Below are 23,014 nucleotides of genomic sequence, written 5' to 3'. Positions count from 1 at the left end.
TATTACATGGCTGGGCACACAATAATTGTTTTTTTGATTACTTATTTATCCGTTTATCCGTGCAACGTAATACCTGAAATGTGGTCAGTACTGAATAAAGAGTTGATAAAGTGTTTGTTGAACAATTCTCTGACTGCTACTTCATTTCCATTACTGTTGCCAACATTAATGATCTGATGCCACCATTGCTGTCCAACCACTGGTATCAGCTAAGAAACCAACTCAATTGCTGCCACTGCTGCCATCACCAGTAATAGTCTGCTGTCTTCTTCCTTTACCACCATCATCCCGTCTACTGGTTTCCAGTGCCAAGCATGCTGGAGGCAGTTACCACCTATACCATTGCAGCTACTTTCATTGGGATCTGATTGATTTATCCTTCATACTCCACTTATGATATATAGAAGTTTATGCTTCTTCTGAGCCCTCAAGGTGTTAATTTTTCCCCGGATGGTTTCTGCCTTATTCAACTTCCATCATAGCATCAGTTGAGTGGGTGGTACCTCTTTGTTTCTCAGGGAGAATGTCACTTTATGATTCAATCAAGAGGCTGTTCTTTTTGCTGTCAGAAGAAACCTCTGCCTTTTTCTTCGGGGAACAATCTGCAGTAACCTTGTTCCCTCTTTAGCAGTGACTGATCGAGATTACGTATATTTTATGCACTCATTTCCCACCTTTCTGCCCACTCACAGATTTGTAAGATCCATCTCATCAATCCTCATCAACTTAGTTCATCACCACCCACAAGAATTTGTGTCATTTGCAAATGTAGAGATGTTGCCTTGCTTCTACTTGAAAGGATATTACATATAAGTCACATGAATTGTGCCCTGCCCGAGGATGCTGGAGCAAGTCGGGGCTGAGGTCTGGCCTACACTTTGTTCCTCACAGTGTGGTATCAGGCTGTGTCTACCTGAAGGAAGGTGCTCCTTTTTCTGAACTGCATAAAGGTACTGGTCTATCACTAAGCAATGGGCTTGCAGTGGAGTCTCCACCAATAAAGGGTACCATTGTCTAATTTATTCCTATTAGACTAGTAGCTTTGGTTATGCCGCCTTGTTCTTAGCATTGATCTAGCACTGAACCTGCAGTCCTCCAGGCCAAACATCCCTATGTTGTTTTTCCTTTCCAACAAACACCTTTTGTTGTTTTTCCAAACCAGTGAAAACTAGCCTCAAATCCAATAATGAAGAGAAGACATAATTTTTTTATATTATGAAAAAAATGTAAGACCATAAAAAAGGTTTTCTGTGCCTAGGTTCTGGTTATTTATTGCTGCTTAACAACCATCCCAAGTGGCAGTTGCTTAAAGCAACTTTGTGTTTTATTTAAGATGTATTTTATTACATCTTAAAATTTTATTGCTCAGGAATTTGGACCAGGCCTGATTGACTCTTCTTTGGTGTCAACAGTTTATTCTTCTGGCAGATGGACTGTCTGGAGGGTTCAAGACAGCTTCACTCAGTGTCTCACACCTTGGTACAAATGGCTTGAAGACTGGACTTATTTGAGACCATATAGGGGGAACACCTTCTTGTGGCCTTTCCAGCATGGCAATCAGGGCAGTCAGATTCATGTGGCAGCTAAGGGTTCCTAGAGAAAATGTCCCAAGAACCCTAGGCAGAAGCTGCATAATTTTCTAAAACATCGTTCTGTGTGGACCAGGGAGGTTACTAAAGTCAGCACAGATTCACAGGGAGGTGATTCAGACTCCCAATAGGAGAAATAGAAAAAGAGTTGCAATTCCTTTAAATCTACCACCATCTTCTACTAAGATTTAACCAGTTACTATCTCGCCATGTTTGCCTGCAACACAGTTAGAAAAACATTTTTATTATAGAACCCTGATAAATATCATCTGGAAATCTAAATAAATGATCATACCTAATAGTGAAATGTTAGTGCTTTTCTCTTTGAAGTCAAGAACCAGTTGGGGATTCCAAGTACCATTACGTAGTACTGAAAATGTTAGCCAAAATAATAAGACATAAAAGGAAATAAAGGGAGATTGGAAAGAAAGAAGTAACTTTCCATTATTTATAGACAATATGGTTGTCTCCACAGAAGATTTAAAAAAGTATAATCTACTAGAACAAATAGTTTAGCAATGTTGCTGGATAAAAGATTAACACTTCTCAAATTGGTCCCTTGTGTTTTCCAAACCATTGGCTGTTTTGTGTTTCTTCTGTTCTCAGGTCTGGCAGATGCCTTGTTGCTTGCTTCTTTTCCCTCCTGCAGGGCAACTATCCCAGGTCTTAGCTGCTGGTGGTTTGAACCCACACTGTCTCCTTGGAAGTGGAGTACATCTTGTCCCCAATATTTGCTATAGAGTTGTCCACGGATATTTTGCTCTACAGTTGCTCTATTGGTTTTTATGTGGGGCTTCAGAGAGGTTGAAAACTTAGGCTGTCTTCATTATTATCTTCCCAGAATACCTCTAGCTTAATAGCCTTTTGATCTTATATCTACCCATTTAGAGAAGTTTCTTTTTCTTGGTATTAGTCATTTTTCTTTATACCCTTATTATGAAATAATTGTAGTTTCATAGGAAGTTGCAAATAAATGCACATGGAGGTCCCATGTATCCTTCACACCACTTTTTCCAATATTGACAACTTGTATAACTGTAAGTATCAAAACCAGGAAATTGACATTGATACAATCCACAAAATTTACTCAGATTTCACCAGCTATACATGTATTCATGTGTAGGTTATGTATATTACATACGTGTTGTATGTTATATATGTCATTTATGTTATATATGTGTATGTTACAGTTCTGTGCAGTTTTAACACGTTTCATGTAACTACCACTACAATCAAAATACAGAAGTGTTTCATCACAAAACTCCCTCATGCTAAACTTATATAGTCAAAAACCCCTGCTCCCAATCCTTAATCCTTGGCAATCACTAAACTGTTCTTCATCTATCTATTATTTCATGGGTGCTGTATAAATAAAACTATATAGTATGTGTTCTTTTGAGACTGAACGTTTTCACTCAGCATAATTCTCCTAAGGGCAATCTAAATTGTTGTATATATCAAATCTGTATGTTCATGCGCAGGTATTCTCATAAACATAGTTTTTTTTAAAGATTTTATTTATTTATTCATGATAGACACAGAGAGAGAGAGGCAGAGACACAGGCAGAGGGAGAAGCAGGCTCCATGCACAGGGAGCCCGACGTGAGATTCAATCCAGGGTCTCCAGGATCGCACCCTGGGTCAAAGGCAGGCGCTAAACCGCTGCGCCACCCAGGGATCCCTAAACATAGGTTTTAATTTCTCTATGGTAAGAGTACAATTACTGGATCATATAGTAGTTGCATTTTTAGTTTAAAAATAAACCAGAACACTATTTTCTAAAGTGACTGTACCATTTTTAAGTCCCATCAGCACCATAAGAATGATTTAACTTCTCTGCTTCTGCTCCAGCATTTGGTGTTGACACTATTCTGGTGTTTATAGTGATATCTGATTTTGGTTTTAATTTTCATTGACCTGAAGAATAATGATGTCGATACCTTTCTATATGCTTATTTTCTATCTATATATCTTTTTCAATGAAATGTCTTTAATGTCTTTTGTTCATTTCCTAATTAAATTGTTTGTTCTTTTAATGTCAAATTTTGAAAGCTATTATATATTCTAGATACTAGTCCATGTTGGCTACATTTGCAAATGTAAATATTTTCTCCCAATCTTTAGCTTCTCTTTTCATTTTCTTAACAGAGCCATTTACAGAGTAAAAGATCTTAATATGATGAGATCTAGTTAATCAGCTTTTATGAATTATACATCTAGTGTCAAATCTAAGAACTCTTTGCCTTGTTATTTTTTTATTTTTTAAGATTTTATTTTTAAGTAATCCCTGCACCCAGTGTGGGGCTTAAACCCACAATCCTGAGATCAAGAGTCACGGTCTTCACGAAATGAACCAGCCAGGCACTGCTCTTTGCCTAGTTCTTGATCTCAAACATTTTATCCATTTTTTTTCCTAAAAGTTTTGTAGCTTCACAATTTATATTTAAGTCTGTGATCCATTGTGAGTTAATTTTTGTGTAAGGTATGAGACATAGGTCAAGATTCATTTTTTGCTTTTTTTTTTTTAAGTAACAGGATGAATACAAGCACATATACACTGCTGGATGGCTGCCAGAGGATTCAATTTTTTTTTGGATTTTTTTTTTGGATTCAATTTTTAAACTATGAATGTCCAGTTGTTCCAGCACCATTTGTTGAATAGGTTTTTCCTTACTCCATTGACTTGCTTTTGTAATTTTTCAAAATTTAGTTTAAATATCTATATCTATATCTATATCTGTTGCTAGAGGGATCCCTGGGTGGCGCAGCGGTTTGGCGCCTGCCTTTGGCCCAGGGCGTGATCCTGGAGACCAAGGATCGAATCCCACGTCGGGCTCCCGGTGCATGGAGCCTGCTTCTCCCTCTGCCTGTGTCTCTGCCTCTCTCTCTCTCTCTCTCTGTGACTATCATAAAAAAAAAAAAATTATATCTGTTGCTAGAGTCTCTGTTTTGTTCCATTGGTCTATATGTATGTCTATCAATGCCACACTGTCTCTATTATTGTAGCTATACAGTAAACCATAACATTGTATATCATGATTCTCCACTTTACATCTCAGTTTCAGAATTGTTTTTAACTATTTCATGTTCTATGAATTTATATAAATTTTAGAATAAGCCTTTCTATGTCTATAAACACCTGGATAAGAATTGGCATTAAACTTAGAGGTCAGTATGGGGAGAATTGACATCTTTACTCTATGGAGTCTTCTAATTCATGGATAAGGGTTTCCATTTCTTTAGACTTCTTTGATTCCTTTCATCAGCTTTTTGTCATTTTCAGCATACAGATTCTGTACATATTTTGTTAGATTTGTATCTAAGTATTTCATTTTCTCTGGGGCAATTATAAATGGTATTGTAATTTTATTTTTGATTTCCATATGTTCATTTTTAGTATATATAGTATATATTGCATATATAGAAATGCAATTAATTTTTCTTTGTATTGAGCCTGTATCTTGGGACATTGCTGAAAATCACTTATAGGTTCTAGGAGCATTTTTGTAAATCCCTTGGGTTTTATATAAAGATAGTCATTACCTGCAAATAGAGACAATTATATTTCTTTCTTTAAAATCTGTATGCCTTCCCTCACCCCCTTCCCGTTTTCTTCCCTTATTGCACTGGCTAGAACTTCTAGCACTATGTTGAATCAAAATGATGAGAATAGGCATTCTTGTCCTTTTCCTGATCTCAGGGGGAAAGCTTTCAGCCTTTTACCATTAAGTATGACATGCAAGAGTCATTTTAAAATAAATCTTTTCATAGTTGATATTGGGATCATACTAATAAACGGTATATTACTGTTCTCCGGAGAAACAAAACCAATAGGGTGTGTGTATGTGCGTGTGTGTGTGCGCGCTATGTAGAAAGAGAGAGGGAGATTTATTTTAAGGAATTGGCTCACATGATTATGGAGCCTGGCAAATCCAAAATCTGCAGGGTGGGTCAGCAGGCTGGAGACCCAGGGGAAGCAGTATTGCAATTGAACTCCAAAGGCTGTTAGAATTCCCTTTTGCTTGGGTCAATAGGTCAATCCTATTTTCCATTCAGGTTATTTGATTAAATGAGGCCCACCCATATGACGGAGGACAATCTGCTTTGCTCAAAATCCACCAATTGAAATATAAATCTCATCGAGAGATCTTGCCATTTGGGACAACATGGATGGACCTAGAGGGTATAATGCTAAGTGAAATAAGTCGGACTGAAAAAGACAAATAACACATGATTTCACTTACATGTGTAATCTACAAAATAAAACAAATGAATAAACAAACAAAAAAGCAGAATCAGACCTATGAAAAGAGACCAAACTGATGGTTGCCAAAACTATAGGCAAAAATTGCTGAAGGGGAGTGGGAGATACAACCTCCTCATTCTGGAATGAACAAGTCACGGGAATAAAAGGCACAGCATAGGGAATATAGTCAATGATATTATAATAGCATTGTATGGTGGCAGATGGTAGCTACACTTGTGGGGAGCATAGCATAACATATAGAGATGGTGAATCACTATGTTGTACACCTGAAGCTAATATACCATTCATTGTATGTCAACTACACTCAAATTTTTAAAAAGTTTCATTTTATTTGCAATAAATAACAATTTATACTTTAAAAAATGTAAATCTCATACAAAAACACCCTCACAGAAACATCCAGAATAATGTTTGACCAAACATTGGGGGCACCATGGCCCAATCAAGAAGTTTCTTTATCATTTAATCCCTTGATTTTTAATGATTGCATAGAATTCTGTTGTATGAATATGTCATAATTTATTAGCATGGTCTCCAATTGTGCTTTTAAGATGTTTCCACATTTCTTCTATTTTTTAAAAAGATTTTACTTATTTATTTGAGAGAGAGAGAGGGAGAGAGTGTGTGTGTATGTGGGAGGAAGGGCAGAGGGGGATGAAGAGGGGCGAGCAGACTCCAGACTCCATGCTGAACATACAGCCTGAAAGGGGCTCAATTCCATGACCTCAATTTCACGACCTGAGCCAAAATCAAGAATGGGATACCTAACAGACTGAGCCACCCAGGTGCTCCACATTTCTGCTATTTTAAATAATGTTATGATGAACAAATATTCTCTGCATATACCTCTGATTATATACTTAAACTACTAAGAAGAGAAATTTCTGAGTCAAAAAACGTGAATATTTAAAACAAATCTTAATACATCTTGCTATATTTCTTTCTAGAAAGACCATACTAAGGGTATATGGCATTTGATCCTCAGAAAAGATTGTTTTGGAGTTAAAGTTTTTATAAGAGTCTGAAGATGACCCATTGTTTGTTTGTTTGTTTTTTAAGATTTATTTGTTTATTTAAATGGGGAGAGCAGGAGGAGAAGGACAGAGGGAGAAGGAGAGAAAGAATCTCAAGCACAGAGCTGGTCCTGGGCCCGGAGCTTGTGCGGGGGTGGCTCATGACCCGAGCCAAAATCAAGTCTGACATTCAACTGACGAAGCCACCCAGGCACTCCTACCCATTGTTTGTGGACTCAAACTTTAATCTTTCCAATTTCTTTTTTTGAATGTCACAAGTATTTTGTCACAGTTTCCTTCAAATGTTTGATGATCCACTCTGTTATTGTACATTGCAAAAGTTTTCTCCCTTAGAAGTGAGACTCACAGGATTCTTTAATTCCCTCAATTTTTTTCTAGGGCACTTCTGAGGCTTCTAGACTCAGACTAAAAAAAGAGTGCTGAGACATTACCCTTAGATTCTGTGAAATTATAGTTAATAACTGGGAGGAAGCCTTTTCTAAAGTATAACACACTGATGAGCTAAACCGGTAAAGTTTTTTTTACAGAGCGGTTAATTTAACAAATAGTGTGTTTTAGAATAATAGCTGCCCAGGGATCAAAAAGACCTTGAGAGGCCATACAGTTAATAACACTACTGAAGGCAAAGCTGTACAGATTCCATCTCTGGCAGATGAGAATCAATACTATGTGTCAAGATCTCTTGCGGAAGAGATGATATATTGTCTTCTTAAAGCCTATTCCAACATCTAAAAACTTTGACTATTATGAAGCCTCCCATTAGCCCAAATCCTGCAGAACTTGATGATGCTTACTGCCAAAGTAACTAAATATTTATATAACCAATATTCTTGTAGGCATACCTCTGAATGCACACCTTTTCCCCTGTCAGATATTTTATACATCAACTATAGTATATTTAAAAAATAGTTTTCATAGCATAAGCTGCGTAGCTTTTTAGAATAATAAAGGATGATGACGTACCCCCAAGTAATACATACTTTTGGATGCTTGGTCAAACACCAAGCAACAGGATAGCAAACTTCACAGTGTAATTTGATAACAATCATGGAAATGGATGACTGTATTTTAACATGTTACCTATAAAAGAACATTCTGACAATCAGGACATTAAATGTAACAGCACTCAGTTTCAAGTATTCAAGCACTGCTTTCTGGCAAGTGAAACCTATGTAGAGATCACGGATATATTTTGACTACATACAAACATATGAAAAGTAGCAGCTTAGTTCTTCTGTATGTAGCATTTCTTCTTCTTCTTTTTTTTAAGATTTTATTTATTTATTCATGAGAGACACAGAGAGGCAGAGACATAGGCAGGGGGGAACAGTAGGCTCCCTACTGGGAGCCTGATGTGGGGACTTGATCCCAGGACACTGAGCCAAAGGTAAACAGACGCTCAACCACTGAGCCACCCAGGTGCCCCTGTACATATGGAATGAGAGTGGCTCAGACAAGCTAAAAAGTAATGAGGGGAATAATTCTTCCCTTTAACAGGCAAGAAAAAAAATGAACTGAGAAAATAAATTACTATAACAATAGGAGCTATGGAGAATGAACTAAGTAAAAGAAATGCATCAAAATAAATAGAAGGAGATTTAAAAAAATGAAAGAGAGAATGAAATAAAGAGAAAATCTTTTTTTTTTTTTTTTCATGATCACAGTCTCCTGAAGCAGCAAATGTGAAAGAAGGCATTGAAAGGGCCACTTCATTTGTACACAGCCCAAGGGTTATTTTCACTGATTACCTGGGCACCCGTGATGTCTGAATGCTTTATGAGAACACGCACACCACAGGCTTCATACCCTCTAAGAGAAGATAATTCCTTTCACACTGAGCATGGTAAGGAGGTACACATTCAAGCTCTCTAGAAACTACAGTTGTCTCAGCCACTTGACACATTTGAGTACACACCATGGGTTTGGCAAAGCAGAGCACTGAGCAGGTTCAAAAGGGCAACTCCCTTTGGTCCCACACCCCTGGCAGCCTCTCCTCAGGGCAAGTGTCCAAGCATCTGCCAGGAAAAGCTGGTGGCCAGGCTCCCAGGATGGGGCATGACCTCCTCTTAAGCGAGGGCTCCTGAGACAAGCTGGAAGAGCAGTGCTTCTCTGGCTGCTGAGACCTGACAACTCCTGCTGCTGCCTTGCTGCTCCACGTTTGCTATGAGAGCCCTAGTCCAGGCAAAGCAGGGAGCCTTCTTTCTCATACATGTAAGGAAATGGGCTTACCTAGGAGAAAAATGAGGTGGATTGATTTACTATCAGTAGACCAAATTCATTTTCTTTTGGGGGGTAACTTCATCTCTTGTTGTTTTGGGAGAATTTTTGGCCAAAGATCTAGAGTTCCGTTTTCTTCCTGTATTGGGGGTCCCAAAGACCATCCCTAGGTTCCATGACTCACAGGACCCACAGGGCTCAGCATGTAGTTATACCCGCAGTAAGATCTATTACAGGGAAAGGACACAAAGAAAAGTCAGCAAAGCAAAACCTGCCTCAAGCTTCCATGAGCCCTTTCCCAGTGGAGTAACATAGAACATGTTTAATTCTTCCCGTGTTGAGATGTGTTGTTTACCAGGGAAACTCACTGGGAACTCAGGACCCAGGGCTTTTATTGGATGCCAGTCATGTGGGCACACACTGCCTAACCCATGCAAAAAACAGACTTCCAGAAAAAAAAGCAGTTGTTCCACATAAACCATTGGTTGTATAAGCAGTTTAGGCCACTTGTCAGGGTAAGTTTTATATTATTGTAAGAACTGTTTACCAGCCAAGTTCCCAGATGCCAGCCAAGGGTCAAGCAAGAAGGCTTTTCTAAGGATATGTAGTCTCAGGCTACTATGTTAACTCTTTTCTACAAAGTCCACTCCATTTGGCCAAGGCTTTTTTAGAGCAAAATTATTACGAGTAGAACCCAATGTGGCAGGATGAAAGCATCTTGCAGTACTGACTCTGTGTGCTCTCCAGGGTCCTGGATTTAGCCAATTAAAACAAATCCTGTTAACAAGAAAGGTCAATCTTAGAGAGCCAGGTGGCTTTCTCCTCTAAAGTTTTTTTTTTGCATTAGCCTTTTTACCTGGCTTGAATCATTAATTCAAGCACCGTACAACTCTGACTAGTAAGTTGAAGCTGACCTGCATGCCTTCCAGGACTGAGGCAATCCATGAAAGTCAACGAACACATGCAAGAAGTATAATCAATCCCAGAGAGTACCCTTGGAAACAAAAAGTTTGCAACTGATAGGCCATCCGATGAAGACAAACATTAGTTAGGCATTAGAGGTTAATAGGGCCCCCAGTGTGGCTTCCTTGGGGTTCTCTGCCCAGTCCAAACAATGCAGTTGAGTCCTTCATTTTAGAAGGGCTTCCAGAAGGTAGTTTTGGCAATTTTGCTTGTCTTTGACATCAGTTCATTTGCCACATGAGTGTGGACAACATCTACAGGTGCTCTTCATGGGAACATAGGAGCTAGGCCCACCATTGCTGTCTCATAGTCAGCGCTGCCAGGTGTGACGATAGGTTCAGTGGTTGGTTTGAATTCAAGACTTCACAGCATCCTAAGAAGGCAGTACTGGCATTCAGGAGCAGTTCCGAAAAACAGAGCAGTTATGAGAAACAGAGATCATTAATGCCTTCCTTCCCTGCATTTCCCAGGTGCTGGGTTTTTTTTTTTTTCCATGTTACTACAAAACCAGTGTGTCTCATTTAATAATCATTACCTTATATTTTTACCCATTTTTTATTCTCCTCTTCTATCAAAAAGGGTTGGGTGTAAAGAGGTCATTGAAAATTTAGCTAAGTTACTCCACGATATTGCTGCCTTGACATCATTTTGTTTGGCCATCAGTGACCTTAAACTGGCACTAGTCCCCTCATCTAAGCACATGCCCTAGATAGCAGTCCACAGAGTCGCAAGCACATGTAAGTTCCAGCTATCACTTCCTCTCCCCTGCCCCCGCTGCCTTCTCCCCATGTGTCATCCTAGATAAGACTCCAGTGTGGCTTATCAAACAGTGTCCTCTTGGTTTCAATTGATCAATCTAACCTTAGCCCTAGGAAACTCAAAGCACTCCACATACAGACTCTCATAAAGACGTGCCCCAGTGTCTGCCTCTCTCTCTGCCTGCACTCTGCCTTGACCTCCTCATGTAGCCTGTCAAGGTGTGCCAGGTACTTCTTCCAGGACTAGTAAGTAATAAACTTCTCTATTTTAATTCCTCTTGTGGTCTGTCATTAAGTCACAGTTCACCATCTGACAGTCTGTGCTCCACTTAATAAGTGATGATTTAATGAATTCATAACAGAGGGACAGAAGAATTTACATAGAAAAACATTAATACAACATTAATACAACTTAACCAGAATGACACAGCATGTTCAGGAACTGGTTAGGACAAAACCTTGAATTTTCAGAAGCTTTCAGAATGTGTTTACATTACCCCCAGCCTTTTCTTTTCTTTTCTTTTTGAAAATTTTATTTAAAATCCAATTAATTAACATACAGTGTATTACTAGTTTCAGAGGTAGAAGTCAAGAGGTGTTGGATATAAAACCCAATGCTTATGACATCACGTGCCCGCCTTCATGCCTATCCCCCAGTTACCCTGTTTCTCCAACCCCCTCCCCTCCAGCAACCCTCATTTTGTTTCCTACGATTAAGAGTCTCTTTTTCCCCACCCTTTTCATCCTGATCATTTATTCAATAGGCAGCACGAAAAAGGACCACCTCTCCTTGGGAATAGTTGTATTTAGTAATCAAACTGCCTAACTTAGAAGAAAGGTGTGTAAAGTAGAATCAGATTATCAGTGCATTGTTGCAAATTTCAAATAATCTTGAAAATCAGACATAAGTCAACAGCAGTGAGACATTCTTGAGGAGGGGTTGAGAGTTCCCTCTGTCAGGAGGGGTCCTACTCTCCATGCTGTGTTCTTTTCCAACTTAGAGCTTTCAACAGGAATCACAAGTTATGTTCCTTATGATCATTTATCTCAAATGCAATTAGTTCCTGCATTAGAAATGTACAGCCACCAGCAGCTTGGTGTCAGATGGTCTCATCAGATAATGAGCTCTTCCCTGTGAGCATCTGCAGGTGACCCATGTGGTCCAGCCAACATCCATGATGTTTTTATATCATATGGCCCCTCAGAGGGGTGTCTTAAGTCTTTGGTAGTCCCAGGGTCTAAGTTCTGTTCAATGAGCCCATGTCTGATTTCCAAGATTGAAATTGTCTGTTACAGATGTTTCTAGGTTTCAGCCTATCATCAGGTCCAGGCAATCAGGATCTCTGAATTCAAGATTCTAAAAAAGCCAGTGACTTTCTTCTTTGGCAGCAGCAAAGATGAGAGACTACAGGGTCAGATAGTGGAGTTCCAAGTCCTTCTAATTCCTCTATATCTTGTCAATCTTAGAGTCCAAATTGACCTACTCAAAAATAGGCACAATTGGGCTAGAAAATCATCAGCCTCTAAGAGTCAGACATCTGAATTTACAGGAACTTATTATCAAACTAAGAACTGCTTTTGAAACCTCAAAAAGTGTATTTTCCTGTGAAGATTCTTTTCCTTTTATTTTGTCTGCCTTTTCTCATAGCAAAAATAATCAATTATGAGAATTTCAATACTCAGATGTTCAGAGATTTTAAGTTATAATCCATCTAAGCAAGAAGTCCTGTTCTACCAAGACCTTTTATTGGGCGGCTTTTCCAGATTAGAATAATCCCTCTAACATTTATGAAATTACAAGCCTATAATATTTTACATCATTAAAAAAATCATATACCCAGAACCACTAACTACAAAATAACAATCTATTTTAGAAACTCTCTCTCTTTCACTTTTTTTTTTTTGCAAGTTTACTCAAACCTTAGCAATAAATTCAACACTTTCAGGATTAACATTACAACTACTTAGAGATCCCAGCTGTAATGCAACAGGCTGCTGTACCAGTGGGTAGAGTGTTATTTTACCCTCTTCTTTTTTTTTTTTTCTGATTTGTCTAAAGTTTGTGCCAGTCTTGGAACTGACTTAGTCTTGTTTCCTCCCACTTGGAGGAGTGAGCAATACAAACATATGACATTTTGCCTCACCCAAAATGTTCTTTTGGATGCATTTGACAAACACATCACCCAGGCGCACTTTTTAATTCCTTCACCTTAGCTGCCATGGCCAAAAGCAGCCAATGGATCCAAGTATCCTGGCATTGGATATATCATTTTAAAATTCCATAGGTAATCTTCACCTTCCAGAACAGACATCTCAGCTGCTGTTTCATACCACAGATGACTAGGTAGCTATTGGGAACTAAAAGTTCATAATTGTATCCCCTTCATATTTCCTTTCCCCAAACAGATATATTTCAATGAGTCAGGGTTATTTTTAATAAATTCCACTTCTGACACCATCACCCCTAGTTTAAGGATTTACTAGAAGAATCCACAGCATATAATTATACTTATGGGTAGGATTTACTACACTGAAAGGATGCAGAACAAAATCCAAAAAGGGGAAAAGCGTATTGGGTGAAGTCTGAAGAAAGCCAGGCACAAGCTTCCAAAAAGATTTTTGTTGTTGTTGTTTGTTTTTTTTTTTTTTTTTTTCCCCATCAAAGTCTCAAGGGATGTGCTTAATTCCTCCAGTAATGAGTTTTGGCAACGCTTGTGAAATGTCATTTACATGCTCATGAGAGACAGTGCCCCCCATTTTTTACTGGGTGCTATTTATGTGGGCACTGTGATATGGGCTAAATGTGATTCTACAAAATTCATATGTTGGAGCCTAATCCCCAGTGTTATGGTTTGGAGATAGGGATTTGGGGAGGTAAATAGAGGAGAGGGTGGAACCCTCATGAATGGGATTAGTGCCTGTGATGGTTAATTTTATGGAGTGCCCAGATTAAACAGTACTTCTGGATGTATCTGGGAGGGTGCTTCTAGATGAAATTAACATTTGAAATGATAGACTGGATAAAGTAGATAGTCCTCTCCCTGTGGTGGGCCTCATCTGATCAGTTGGGGGTCTGAATAGAACAAAAGACAGAAGGAGGAATTAGCTCTTTTTTTCCTGCCTCACTACATAAACTGGGATATCTTATCTCATCTTCTTCTGCCCTTGGACTGGGATTTACACTGTTGGCTCTCCTGGTTATTAGGTCTTTAGTGTTGGACTGAATTACACCACTGTTTTTTCTGGGTCTCTAGTTTACAGATGGCAGATTGTGAAGTTTATTAGTCTCTATAATTACATGAGCCAATTCCTCATAATAAATCTCCAAATTTATACATGCACATTTTCCAATATTTAAATTGCTTCTGTCTATAAGGCCTTAAAAGAAGAGTTTAGAACTCCAAGAGATAGACGTCACTTAAAGAAGTTTTAAAAAAAAAATCGTGGGACACCTGGGTGGTTCAGTGGTTGAGCATATGCTGTAGGCTCAGGGCATGATCCCAGGGTCCAGGGATGGAGTCCCACATCCGGGTCCCCACAGGGAGCCTGCTTCTCCCTCTGCCTGTGTCTCTGCCTCTCTCTCTGTGTCTCTCATGAATAAGTAAATAAAATCTTTAAAAAATCAATTCTTTAAAAAATAAAATAAAATCATATTTCTTTTCTTCAAAGTACCTTTATGCAATGACATAACAGGTATGACCTGCTCGGGTTTTTCTATCCCTGATCATAGATTTACTTATTTTTGTTTCTGAAATTGGAAGAAAAGACATTTCTGTCTAACAAGAAATAGAAAAAAAAAGTTTATCTATTGTTAAGTTTTGTGGACATACCTGGTCCTTCCTTCCCAAGGGAAGTCACCTTATTTCTTTCTTTAATAACAGAAACAATCAAGAGTGGTGGCATGTAGTTATAGCTTTTTCTTTCTCATCTGGGTCATTGAGAAGCAGGCTTTCTGCACTCTGTAATAAAAATGTTATAAAGTAACAAGCCCGCATCTCTCACTATTTAAAACAAGAAATAAAAACATTGCAAGCTATTCTATGCTTTGGTTACTTTCCCTTAGTAACTTATAAATTGTGGTACCATGCTCTGGGGACACTGGTCACAATGATTAAGCCCGTCTTTTTGCAGCTCAAGGAAGAGTTTTCATGGAAAGTGGTCAGGAATGCCTGTCTAAAAATGCAAGCTTTATCAAAGGTTTCTTGGAATACTGGTGCAATGTTGTTAAGAGTCCAGACTTCATTTTTCTACTCCTTGCTTCAGACTTGGCTGTGCTGCTTAGTAGTAATTTCACCTGGGGTGAGTGATGATCTATTTCAATCTCAGTGTCCTTATCTATACAATGTGATGCAAATCTCCCAGTCACAGTGTTGTCATAATGAAAATAGCATATGTAAAATATTTTACTTCGTAGCTGGCACAAAGTAGGGGCTTAATAAATTAGTCCTGTTATCTCAAAAAAAAAAAATGCCCACTAAAAAACAAGGACTAGGGATCCCTGGGTGGCGCAGCGGTTTGGCGCCTGCCTTTGGCCCAGGGCGCGATCCTGGAGACCGGGGATCGAATCCCACGTCGGGCTCCCGGGGCATGGAGCCTGCTTCTCCCTCTGCCTGTGTCTCTGCGCCTCTCTCTCTCTCTGTGACTATCATAAATAAATAAAAATTAAAAAAAATAAAATAAAAAAAAATAAAAAACAAGGACTAGACTATAATATTCGTAGAAGCTTTATTTATAATGGCCCCAACTGGAAACAGCCCAGGTGATGGCCCCAAATGATAATCAGTAATAGACTGAATTTTTTTAAAATGTGAGATATTCGTACAGTGTAGTACTATAAAGCATGAACTACTGATAGCGCAAAAGTATGGCTAAATCTCACCAGTCTAATGTTGAATGACACAAAATAATACATTCTGTATAATTCCACTGAAAGAAAGTTCAAAAACAGGCAAAATTAATCTACAGCGACAGAGGTCAGAAGTCATTACCTTTTGGAAGGAGGATGGATTGAAGAAGGAAAAGGGGAGCCAGCTGGGGTCCTAAAAATGTTGTATGTCTTCACCTGCATGGTGGTGGTTATCTATGGGTATGTGTATGTAGAAATTCATCAAACTATACATTTAAGGTTTGTACATTATGCACATACCTGTACTATTTATACAGATATAAATAATACATCAATTTAAAAAAAAAAACTGTTCCCTTAAACCCAGGAGCTGAATTTTTGTTTCAATATCAATTTTAGGGCAGCCCCGGTGGCACAGCGGTTTGGCACCTCCTGCAGCCTGGGGTGTGATCCTGGAGACCTGGGATCGAGTCCCATATCAGGCTCCCTGTGTGGAGCCTGCTTCTCCCTCTGCCTGTGTCTCTGCCTCTCTCTCTCTGTGTCTATGACTAAATAAATAAAATCTTTAAAAAATATCAATTTTATTAATTAGGAGTATATCTACATTAGCTATAACATGCCAATAGCTGGCCATCTTGCCAGCTGTAGTCAGTCTGTCCCTTGTAAGTGGCCCCATTTCAGAGCTAGCCGGAAGCTGACAGGCATATTATAAGGGTCATGCTCCATCATCATTGACAGCTGGAGATGCCATCACATGCCACTGGCAGCGCAGCACAGGGAAAACCAGCCAGTGGACTGTGCTTCCCACCCTTAGGCGTGGAGGCACAAGCCCCAGCGATGGAAGGATTAAAAAGCCTCAATTTAAAAAGACAGGGGGAGGGGAGGGAATGTGGGCTGTACAATTTATAAATAGACATTCCCCGAGGCTGCCTGATGGTGAAGTGGTTGTTTAGTAAATCTTTCTCCCTTAAGAATCCCATTATCGGAGAGCATTTGAAAATACCAGTTTCATTTTGTCTTTTGGGGGAGATCCTGGGTTTCATCAAGTCAGCCCTGTTGGATGATATTTCTGTCTGTCGAATTTAGGGACAGGCCTTCGATATTTTGAATCACCTACACATGGAGCACAAAGATGATGATGATGATGATGATGATGTGTCTTTTGCGAAATGGATGAGCAGCTTCTGGGGTCACAGCTGGATGGAAGAGAATGAGCGAGGACTCCGGGGCCGTCGTGGATCACAAGATGCCAGTTACAGGAAAACCTCCCTGCCCTGCCCTGTGAGTTATGGTCAGAGAACCAGGGGAGAGCTGGACTAGGGGAGGGGGATTTCTAGTTGATAACTTTTGAAGAGGCCTTTGGTTTATACATCATCTTTGGTTAAAAATCAGTTCTTCTAAACCTTTTTACACCCACCAAAAAATACCTTTTGTTATTTTATCTTGCCCTCCTGGGGACCTGATTTTCATTTATTAGGTAAAGATTTCTTCATTTTTAGTAGCCTAACATACCTTTAACTACTATTCAGAGCTCCTGAGAAACCTGAGACAATTGTTCTGAGGGCTAGTATGATTCAAGCCAAAGGAAAGAAACTTGATGTGATAGTCTGTGTAGCATCAGGTATGGATCAATGTGTGATTTCCAGTAGTGTTTTGGAAATACTGAACATAACGTCCTGATTTGAGGACCTCTAAAGAGTTGAGGAGTCCACATAATAAATCACTACCTTTGATAAATTTGATAAACTTTTTCTTCTGGTTCCCCTTTGGTTTTCCGAGGGGTGATGGAACCAAAATTTTTCAGCCCTCAGCACTACTTTTCCATAGGGAGGCAGAGCATACAGTGTCTAGGGAGCAAGATGCAAGCAGGGGGAAGCTCCTGATAGTGGAGGGGGTGGGCTTGACCAGGTGAGGACTCAGCCGTAGGTGTAGGCGGTGGTTCTCTGCTCAGCTGTGCCACTAGAAGACTCCACAGCAGAGACATGTGTCCTCTGCTTCAGTTACACAGCAATAATACAGCTTTTCTTTTCCACAAGTCACTTAGGATTCTAGCCATAGAGAATACATCCCCAACCTTCTGCTTCTGTCAACCCCAGAACCAAATAAGTGTTGGGACAGTGTTTTTTATTTCAGTTTTAGCCTCAGAGTTCCCAGATGCATAATGCCTGTGAGGGATATTATGGTGGGTATGGCGATGGCTCTTATTCCCAAGTGATGAGGCAACTTGAGGGATGAGATCTCTTTAAGACACAAATATTTGAAAATAGATTTCTTACCAAATGCGTACCCAGAGACAAAGGGCAAGTGTCAACAGCTCTTTGAGCTCCAGGTTCCTTTTGTAAAAAAGAAGAGAGGCTGGACTGGATGACCTCTGGGAACTCTTCTAGCTCTAACCGTCCATGATTCTGTTGTAAGTGAACACCCGTTTATCGCACTCTCATTTTAATCTCTTATATTCCACTTCAAGTGAGGCATTCACAGTGTGTGAACCAGAAGTACAATTAGTTTCCAGTTTCCAGATAGAGAGGACCAGGGAGAAACAAAGAGAAAAAATGTGATTTGCTCTTTATCTCAACAGCCCTTTAGAACTGTTGAAATGAAAACAAAGGAAGGAACATGACTTATAAAATATAGGTTTGTTGAATAAATTTTAACACCTATTAGACTTTTATTTTTTTTATTTTTTCTATTAGACTTTTAAAACTGAGATAATCCACCCTTTTTAGAGAATCTACTTTTAGGTTGCAGGGTTGTTTGAATTAAACTACTGGGACTAGCAATAGTTAGTTGTGTTGTGTATGGCATTTCCAAACTGTGCCCACGTATCTCTTCCTGCTCATACTAGAGTCAAACATTTGCCTGAATGTTCAGTGAGATTCCCTAAGTCAACAATGAATTCCACCATGATCAGACTAACATGCAGAAAGTATGTTTATTTAAGGAGACAAGGCATGGAATAAAAATGACCCCCCGACCGAAGAGAGTAGAGAGAGCACCAGCGCAGAACACAGAGCAGGGGACCCAGGGCGGTGTGGGCAGGGTCCTGGGAAATAGTCGGGAGTCTGAATCTCTATCTCCAGTCACAGAATGCCATATATTTATGACAAGAGTATGAAGTTGGACTTTCTTTCTAACTTTTCTAACCCTAAAACATGCTCAGATTTTTCTTATTTCAGAGAGAACAATTAGGTTTTCATTTTTTATGTGTGTTTTGCTTTGAGCTCAATGACTAACTTAAAAAGAAAAGCTTGCTCTTAGCCTTGTCTCTTTCCCTCTCTTCCCACTACTCCCATCTGAGGCTCTTCCCTCCCACAACCTATTGATAACCTATATCCATCCATATTGCATGGCATAGGAAGAGAAGAGTTTTCCCCTCCTTTCCCATTTGAATGTGGTTTCTAAAGTGGCTTTCAGGTCATGATTCCTGCAGAACCATAGAGGCGGAGCCTTTATTCATTGAACCTGTTTATTGAGGTTCCTGGCATTACTTATGCAAGGCACTAGAGGCTTAGAGGGTACCAGAAGACGTACTGGATCTCAGTGTTTGTGGAACTTCCAGTTTAGCAGAAAATACAGATTTGGCATAAGGAACAAGGCTTGGTCCTGCTCAGAGAACACTACCTTTTGATAAAACTCAGTATAATAATCTGTGATCACTGATTTAAAGTAAATTTTAAAAATCTAACTTTACTGTCCTAATATTCTTGGTGGAAAAAAGTGAAGTAATATGAAGTCTGTCTGTGAAGAACTAATGTGCCTTCTACCTCCAGCATCACATTAATACAAACTTGAGGTAAAACGGTTTCGCATTCCTTATTTATTCTGCTCATTGAAAGTGGATTTTTAATACTTTAGCCTATCCAGCTTTCTAGTCATCTTCTTCAGCTTACCATGGTTCTCTTAACATTGGTGGTCCGAGTGGAAGGGAGAATTACGCTAAATGAAAGGACTCTTCAAGGAGGAACTGAGTCTCCTGGCCTAGGGCTTTGCTAACTCCAGGTAGGCTTTCCCAGGGCTTCCTCTGTGTTCCAAGGTAGGCAAGGGTGTGCTTGCCTATATGGTATCATTTGAGGGGATATAATATGAGCCTCTCCCTGTCTGGGATTTTTTCTTTTTTAAAAATAATCACCTTTAACCATTTTTTATATTCTCTCTTCATGTTCTTAACTTAAAGCAATAGAAGATATTTTAATTTTGATTCTTATCCCTGATTGAGCTGAGTACGGCCACACACTCATCTCACCACAGGAGTGGTTCTCCTGCAGCTGCTCAGGACACGGATAGGGCGGGACATGACCCCGTTGGAGGATTTCTTAGGAACCTGAAGTGAGGGGATACCCTAAAGTTCCATGACTAGCAGTGATTTCTTGTTTTTTTGTGTTAAATGTACATTTCATTTCAATAGGGGACAATGCCTTCATCCCCAATAGAAAACCAGTGATAGTTTCAGGCAACAGTGACAACTCTGTGGAAGCACTTGTAGCATAATGTTTTATGGATTTGTTTTCTGTCTTCTAGATGTGGAGGAGTTGCTGGGAAGGCAGCCGAGTAGAGTGGTTAGGAAGGGTGAAGGGAGGGCTCCAGAGGTGGCTTTCCGGGGCCTACCCCCAGCAGCATAACTGAGTTACTTACCTCTCTCTGCCTCAGATTCCCCATACGTAAAGGAGATTGACACTAATAGTGGATACCTCAGAAGGGGATTGGCACTAATACTGGATATCTCAGAAGGGGATTGGCACTAAAAGTGCCAATGAGGATGCACTCATTGCTCCCTGAGGTGTCATATCTGGATTAAAGTGCCAAGTCCTTTCGGGCCTTACCCTTCATCGTTCATTGCCACCACTTAGAAATGGGGGTGCTCCTGAATAAGGAGACCTACCAGAGGTTTACATTTGCACCTTAGCCTCAATAGTTAGAAACCCCAGAGAAGCCTCTAACTGGAGCTCATTTACAATTTCCTGACTCGCAGGAGAAAGGTGATTTTAACCTGGAATCAGAAGTAAGCTGTTAACTCTAAAATGTGCTTGCAAAATAGGTCAAGCAAGAGGGCATTGGGTCAATAAGTGTTACCAAGTTAAGTAGAAGAGACAGTACACTGCTTTTCTTTTTAGTCTTTGTTTTTCCTTTGCTTTATGTTTTGCTATTTCCTTGTGGCTTAGAATGTAAAATTGATTGTTAAAAAGTTTTGTTCTGAATAAATATTTATCTTTTGTATTGCTAAAGAAGAAAAGAACCCTCAGAAGGGTGGAGTGAAGATTCAGTGAGTAATTTATCTAATGTAATTGGGATGTTGCCTGGTACCTAATAAACATCTATGCTTCTTATTATTAAGCATTGGAAGTGTTGAAACTTGGGAATTTCTTTCCAGATGATGCTTCAGTTAATTACTTTCGTTTTGCCTTTCCCTCTTTATCTTTAATGTTTCTCCTTCTCATTTAATATCACCGTGAGAAGACAGGTCATCTTATATTCACGTTTGGCATATGGCCTATGTTGTTATGGACTGAATGTCTCCCCCGCTCCCACCAGATTCGTATGCTGAAGCCCTAACCCCCAAAGTGATGGTATTTGGAGATGACGCCTTTGGGAGGTAATCAGATGTAGATGAGGTAAGGCCCTATCAGATACAATTAGTACCCTGATAAGAACAGACACCCAGAGAGCTTGCTCCCTTTCTTCACCTGCATGCACGGAGGAAAGGCCATGCAAGCACACAGAGAGAAGGTGGCCGTCTGCAAGTCAGCAGGAAGCCTCTCACTGGGGAGAAATCTCCAGCTCCTTAATCTTGGACTTCCCAGCCTCCACAACCGTGAGAGGTAAATTTCTATTGGTTAAACCAGCCAGCCTGTGGTGGTTTGTTCTGGCAGCTTGAGCTAAGATGTGTCAATACCAAAACTGAGGATCACTGCATGGTAGAGGACTAGTGAAAATACTGTGCGAGACTGAATTCGATGTCATTTGGGATTACCTCAGTGGCATGTGGTTTAGATGCACTTAGTTTGGTTACTTCAGTTTCTGGATGAGCAAGACAAGTTCTTGAGTTGTTCCCTAGGAGAAGATTCCAAGTGTCTGAGGCGGGTGCCATAAGCTCCAAGGAGTTCTTCCTACCACTCACCTCTGTTTATGGCTTATGGTAGGGTGTTTTTCTTTCTTTCTTTCTTTTTAAAGATTCCATTTATTTATTCATGAGAGACACAGAGAGAGAGAAAGAGAGAGAGAGAGGCAGAGACACAGGCAGAGGGAGGAGCAGGCTCCCCACAAGGAGCCCAACCCGGGACTCGATCTGGGGACCCCAGGGTCACGCCCTGGGCCGACGGCGGCGCCAAACGGCTGAGCCCCCCGGGGATTCCCCAGTGGTGGGGTCTTGATGACAGTTTCCCATTGATTTACGGAGTCTGACAGCGCAGGGTCTATTTACTTCTCCAGTTAAAAAATACTATTTTACTGAATAGTTTAAAACATCCTTGAGCTTACCTAAAGGATGTTCAGTGGGATTACCTTTGTTATTTATAAAAGAGCTACCGTTTTACCGGTTGACCACTGGAATCCTTCTTTCCCTCCGATGCTGCTTCCGTAGGTAGCTAGTTGGTGAATTTACAACCCTCTTGGCTCTTACGATAGCATCGGGCTACGTTATACAATATTCCTCACATAAAATTCCTCTACATTAATTCCTAAAGACCTACAAATCATTATTAATTTGGTAACAGAATTCTGTTATAAGTGGTACATCAACAGTCACGTGTATAGGCAAGCTCACCTGGAAATAGGATGAAGTCATTGTTGCCTTTGACGAGAAAAGTGTAGGCTTATTAATTCAAAAAACAGATGCCACCTGGAGGCATGCCGCTTGTCACCCAAGTCCTAGGCCAGTCACTTACCTGACCTGAGGTTCAGCTTCCTCAGAGCGGCAGCAGCCTGTGAAGCTCCGCAGGCGTCCGGCGCGCGCCTCGGGCCCCGCCCCTCGGAGCCCGGCCCCGCCCCTCGGAGCCCGGCCCCGCCCCCCGGAGCCCGGCCCCGCCCCCCGGAGCCCGGCCCCGCCCCCCGGGCCGCCGCGCAGCACGCAGGACGCACGGGGCGTCGCCCGGGTGGGCGGGTTCTAGTGACGCGACCCGACGGCGCCGGGAGGCGGCGCGCCCCCTCGGTGGGGGCGCCCGCGGCTCGCACGCTGTGCGGGGCAACATGGCGGCCGCCGAAGTATTAATTTTGCCGAGGAAACCTAAGCAGAAAAAGCGGAAAGTCTTCCCAGGAGAAGATGTAGCAGAGATACAACATGCTGAAGAATTTCTTATCGAACCCGAATCCAAGGCGGCTCAGTTGGACACATCTCAGTGGCTCCT

At 40.5% G+C, this 23,014-nt stretch overlaps 1 protein-coding gene and 1 long non-coding RNA gene across 5 annotated transcripts in view; one reads left to right on the top strand and one right to left on the bottom strand.

Annotated features, from left to right (window-relative positions):
• Positions 1 to 23,014, top strand: part of LNP1 (leukemia NUP98 fusion partner 1) — a 42,319-nt gene that overhangs the window by 8,226 nt on the left and 11,079 nt on the right. For 3 of the 4 annotated variants that reach the window (XM_077883789.1, XM_077883791.1, XM_077883790.1), the window contains one exon: positions 16,761 to 16,955. In XM_077883789.1, coding sequence (XP_077739915.1) covers positions 16,794 to 16,955 — 162 coding nt within the window. In that variant the 5' untranslated portion in view covers positions 16,761 to 16,793. Of the gene's footprint in view, positions 1 to 14,982; positions 15,128 to 16,760; positions 16,956 to 23,014 lie in introns of those variants that run through there. The other variant, XM_077883788.1, reaches the window with a different exon arrangement.
• Positions 9,886 to 22,624, bottom strand: LOC144305156 (uncharacterized). The gene is made up of 3 exons (XR_013372192.1): positions 22,435 to 22,624; positions 14,659 to 14,787; positions 9,886 to 10,457 (listed from the first exon to the last, which is right to left on the bottom strand). It is a non-coding gene; the product is annotated as an uncharacterized LOC144305156 (long non-coding RNA).

The sequence above is a fragment of the Canis aureus genome, chromosome 35 (genome assembly GCF_053574225.1).
Source record: "Canis aureus isolate CA01 chromosome 35, VMU_Caureus_v.1.0, whole genome shotgun sequence".
Taxonomy (NCBI): Eukaryota; Metazoa; Chordata; class Mammalia; order Carnivora; family Canidae; genus Canis; species Canis aureus.
This window is presented reverse-complemented; position numbering and strand designations above follow the sequence as displayed.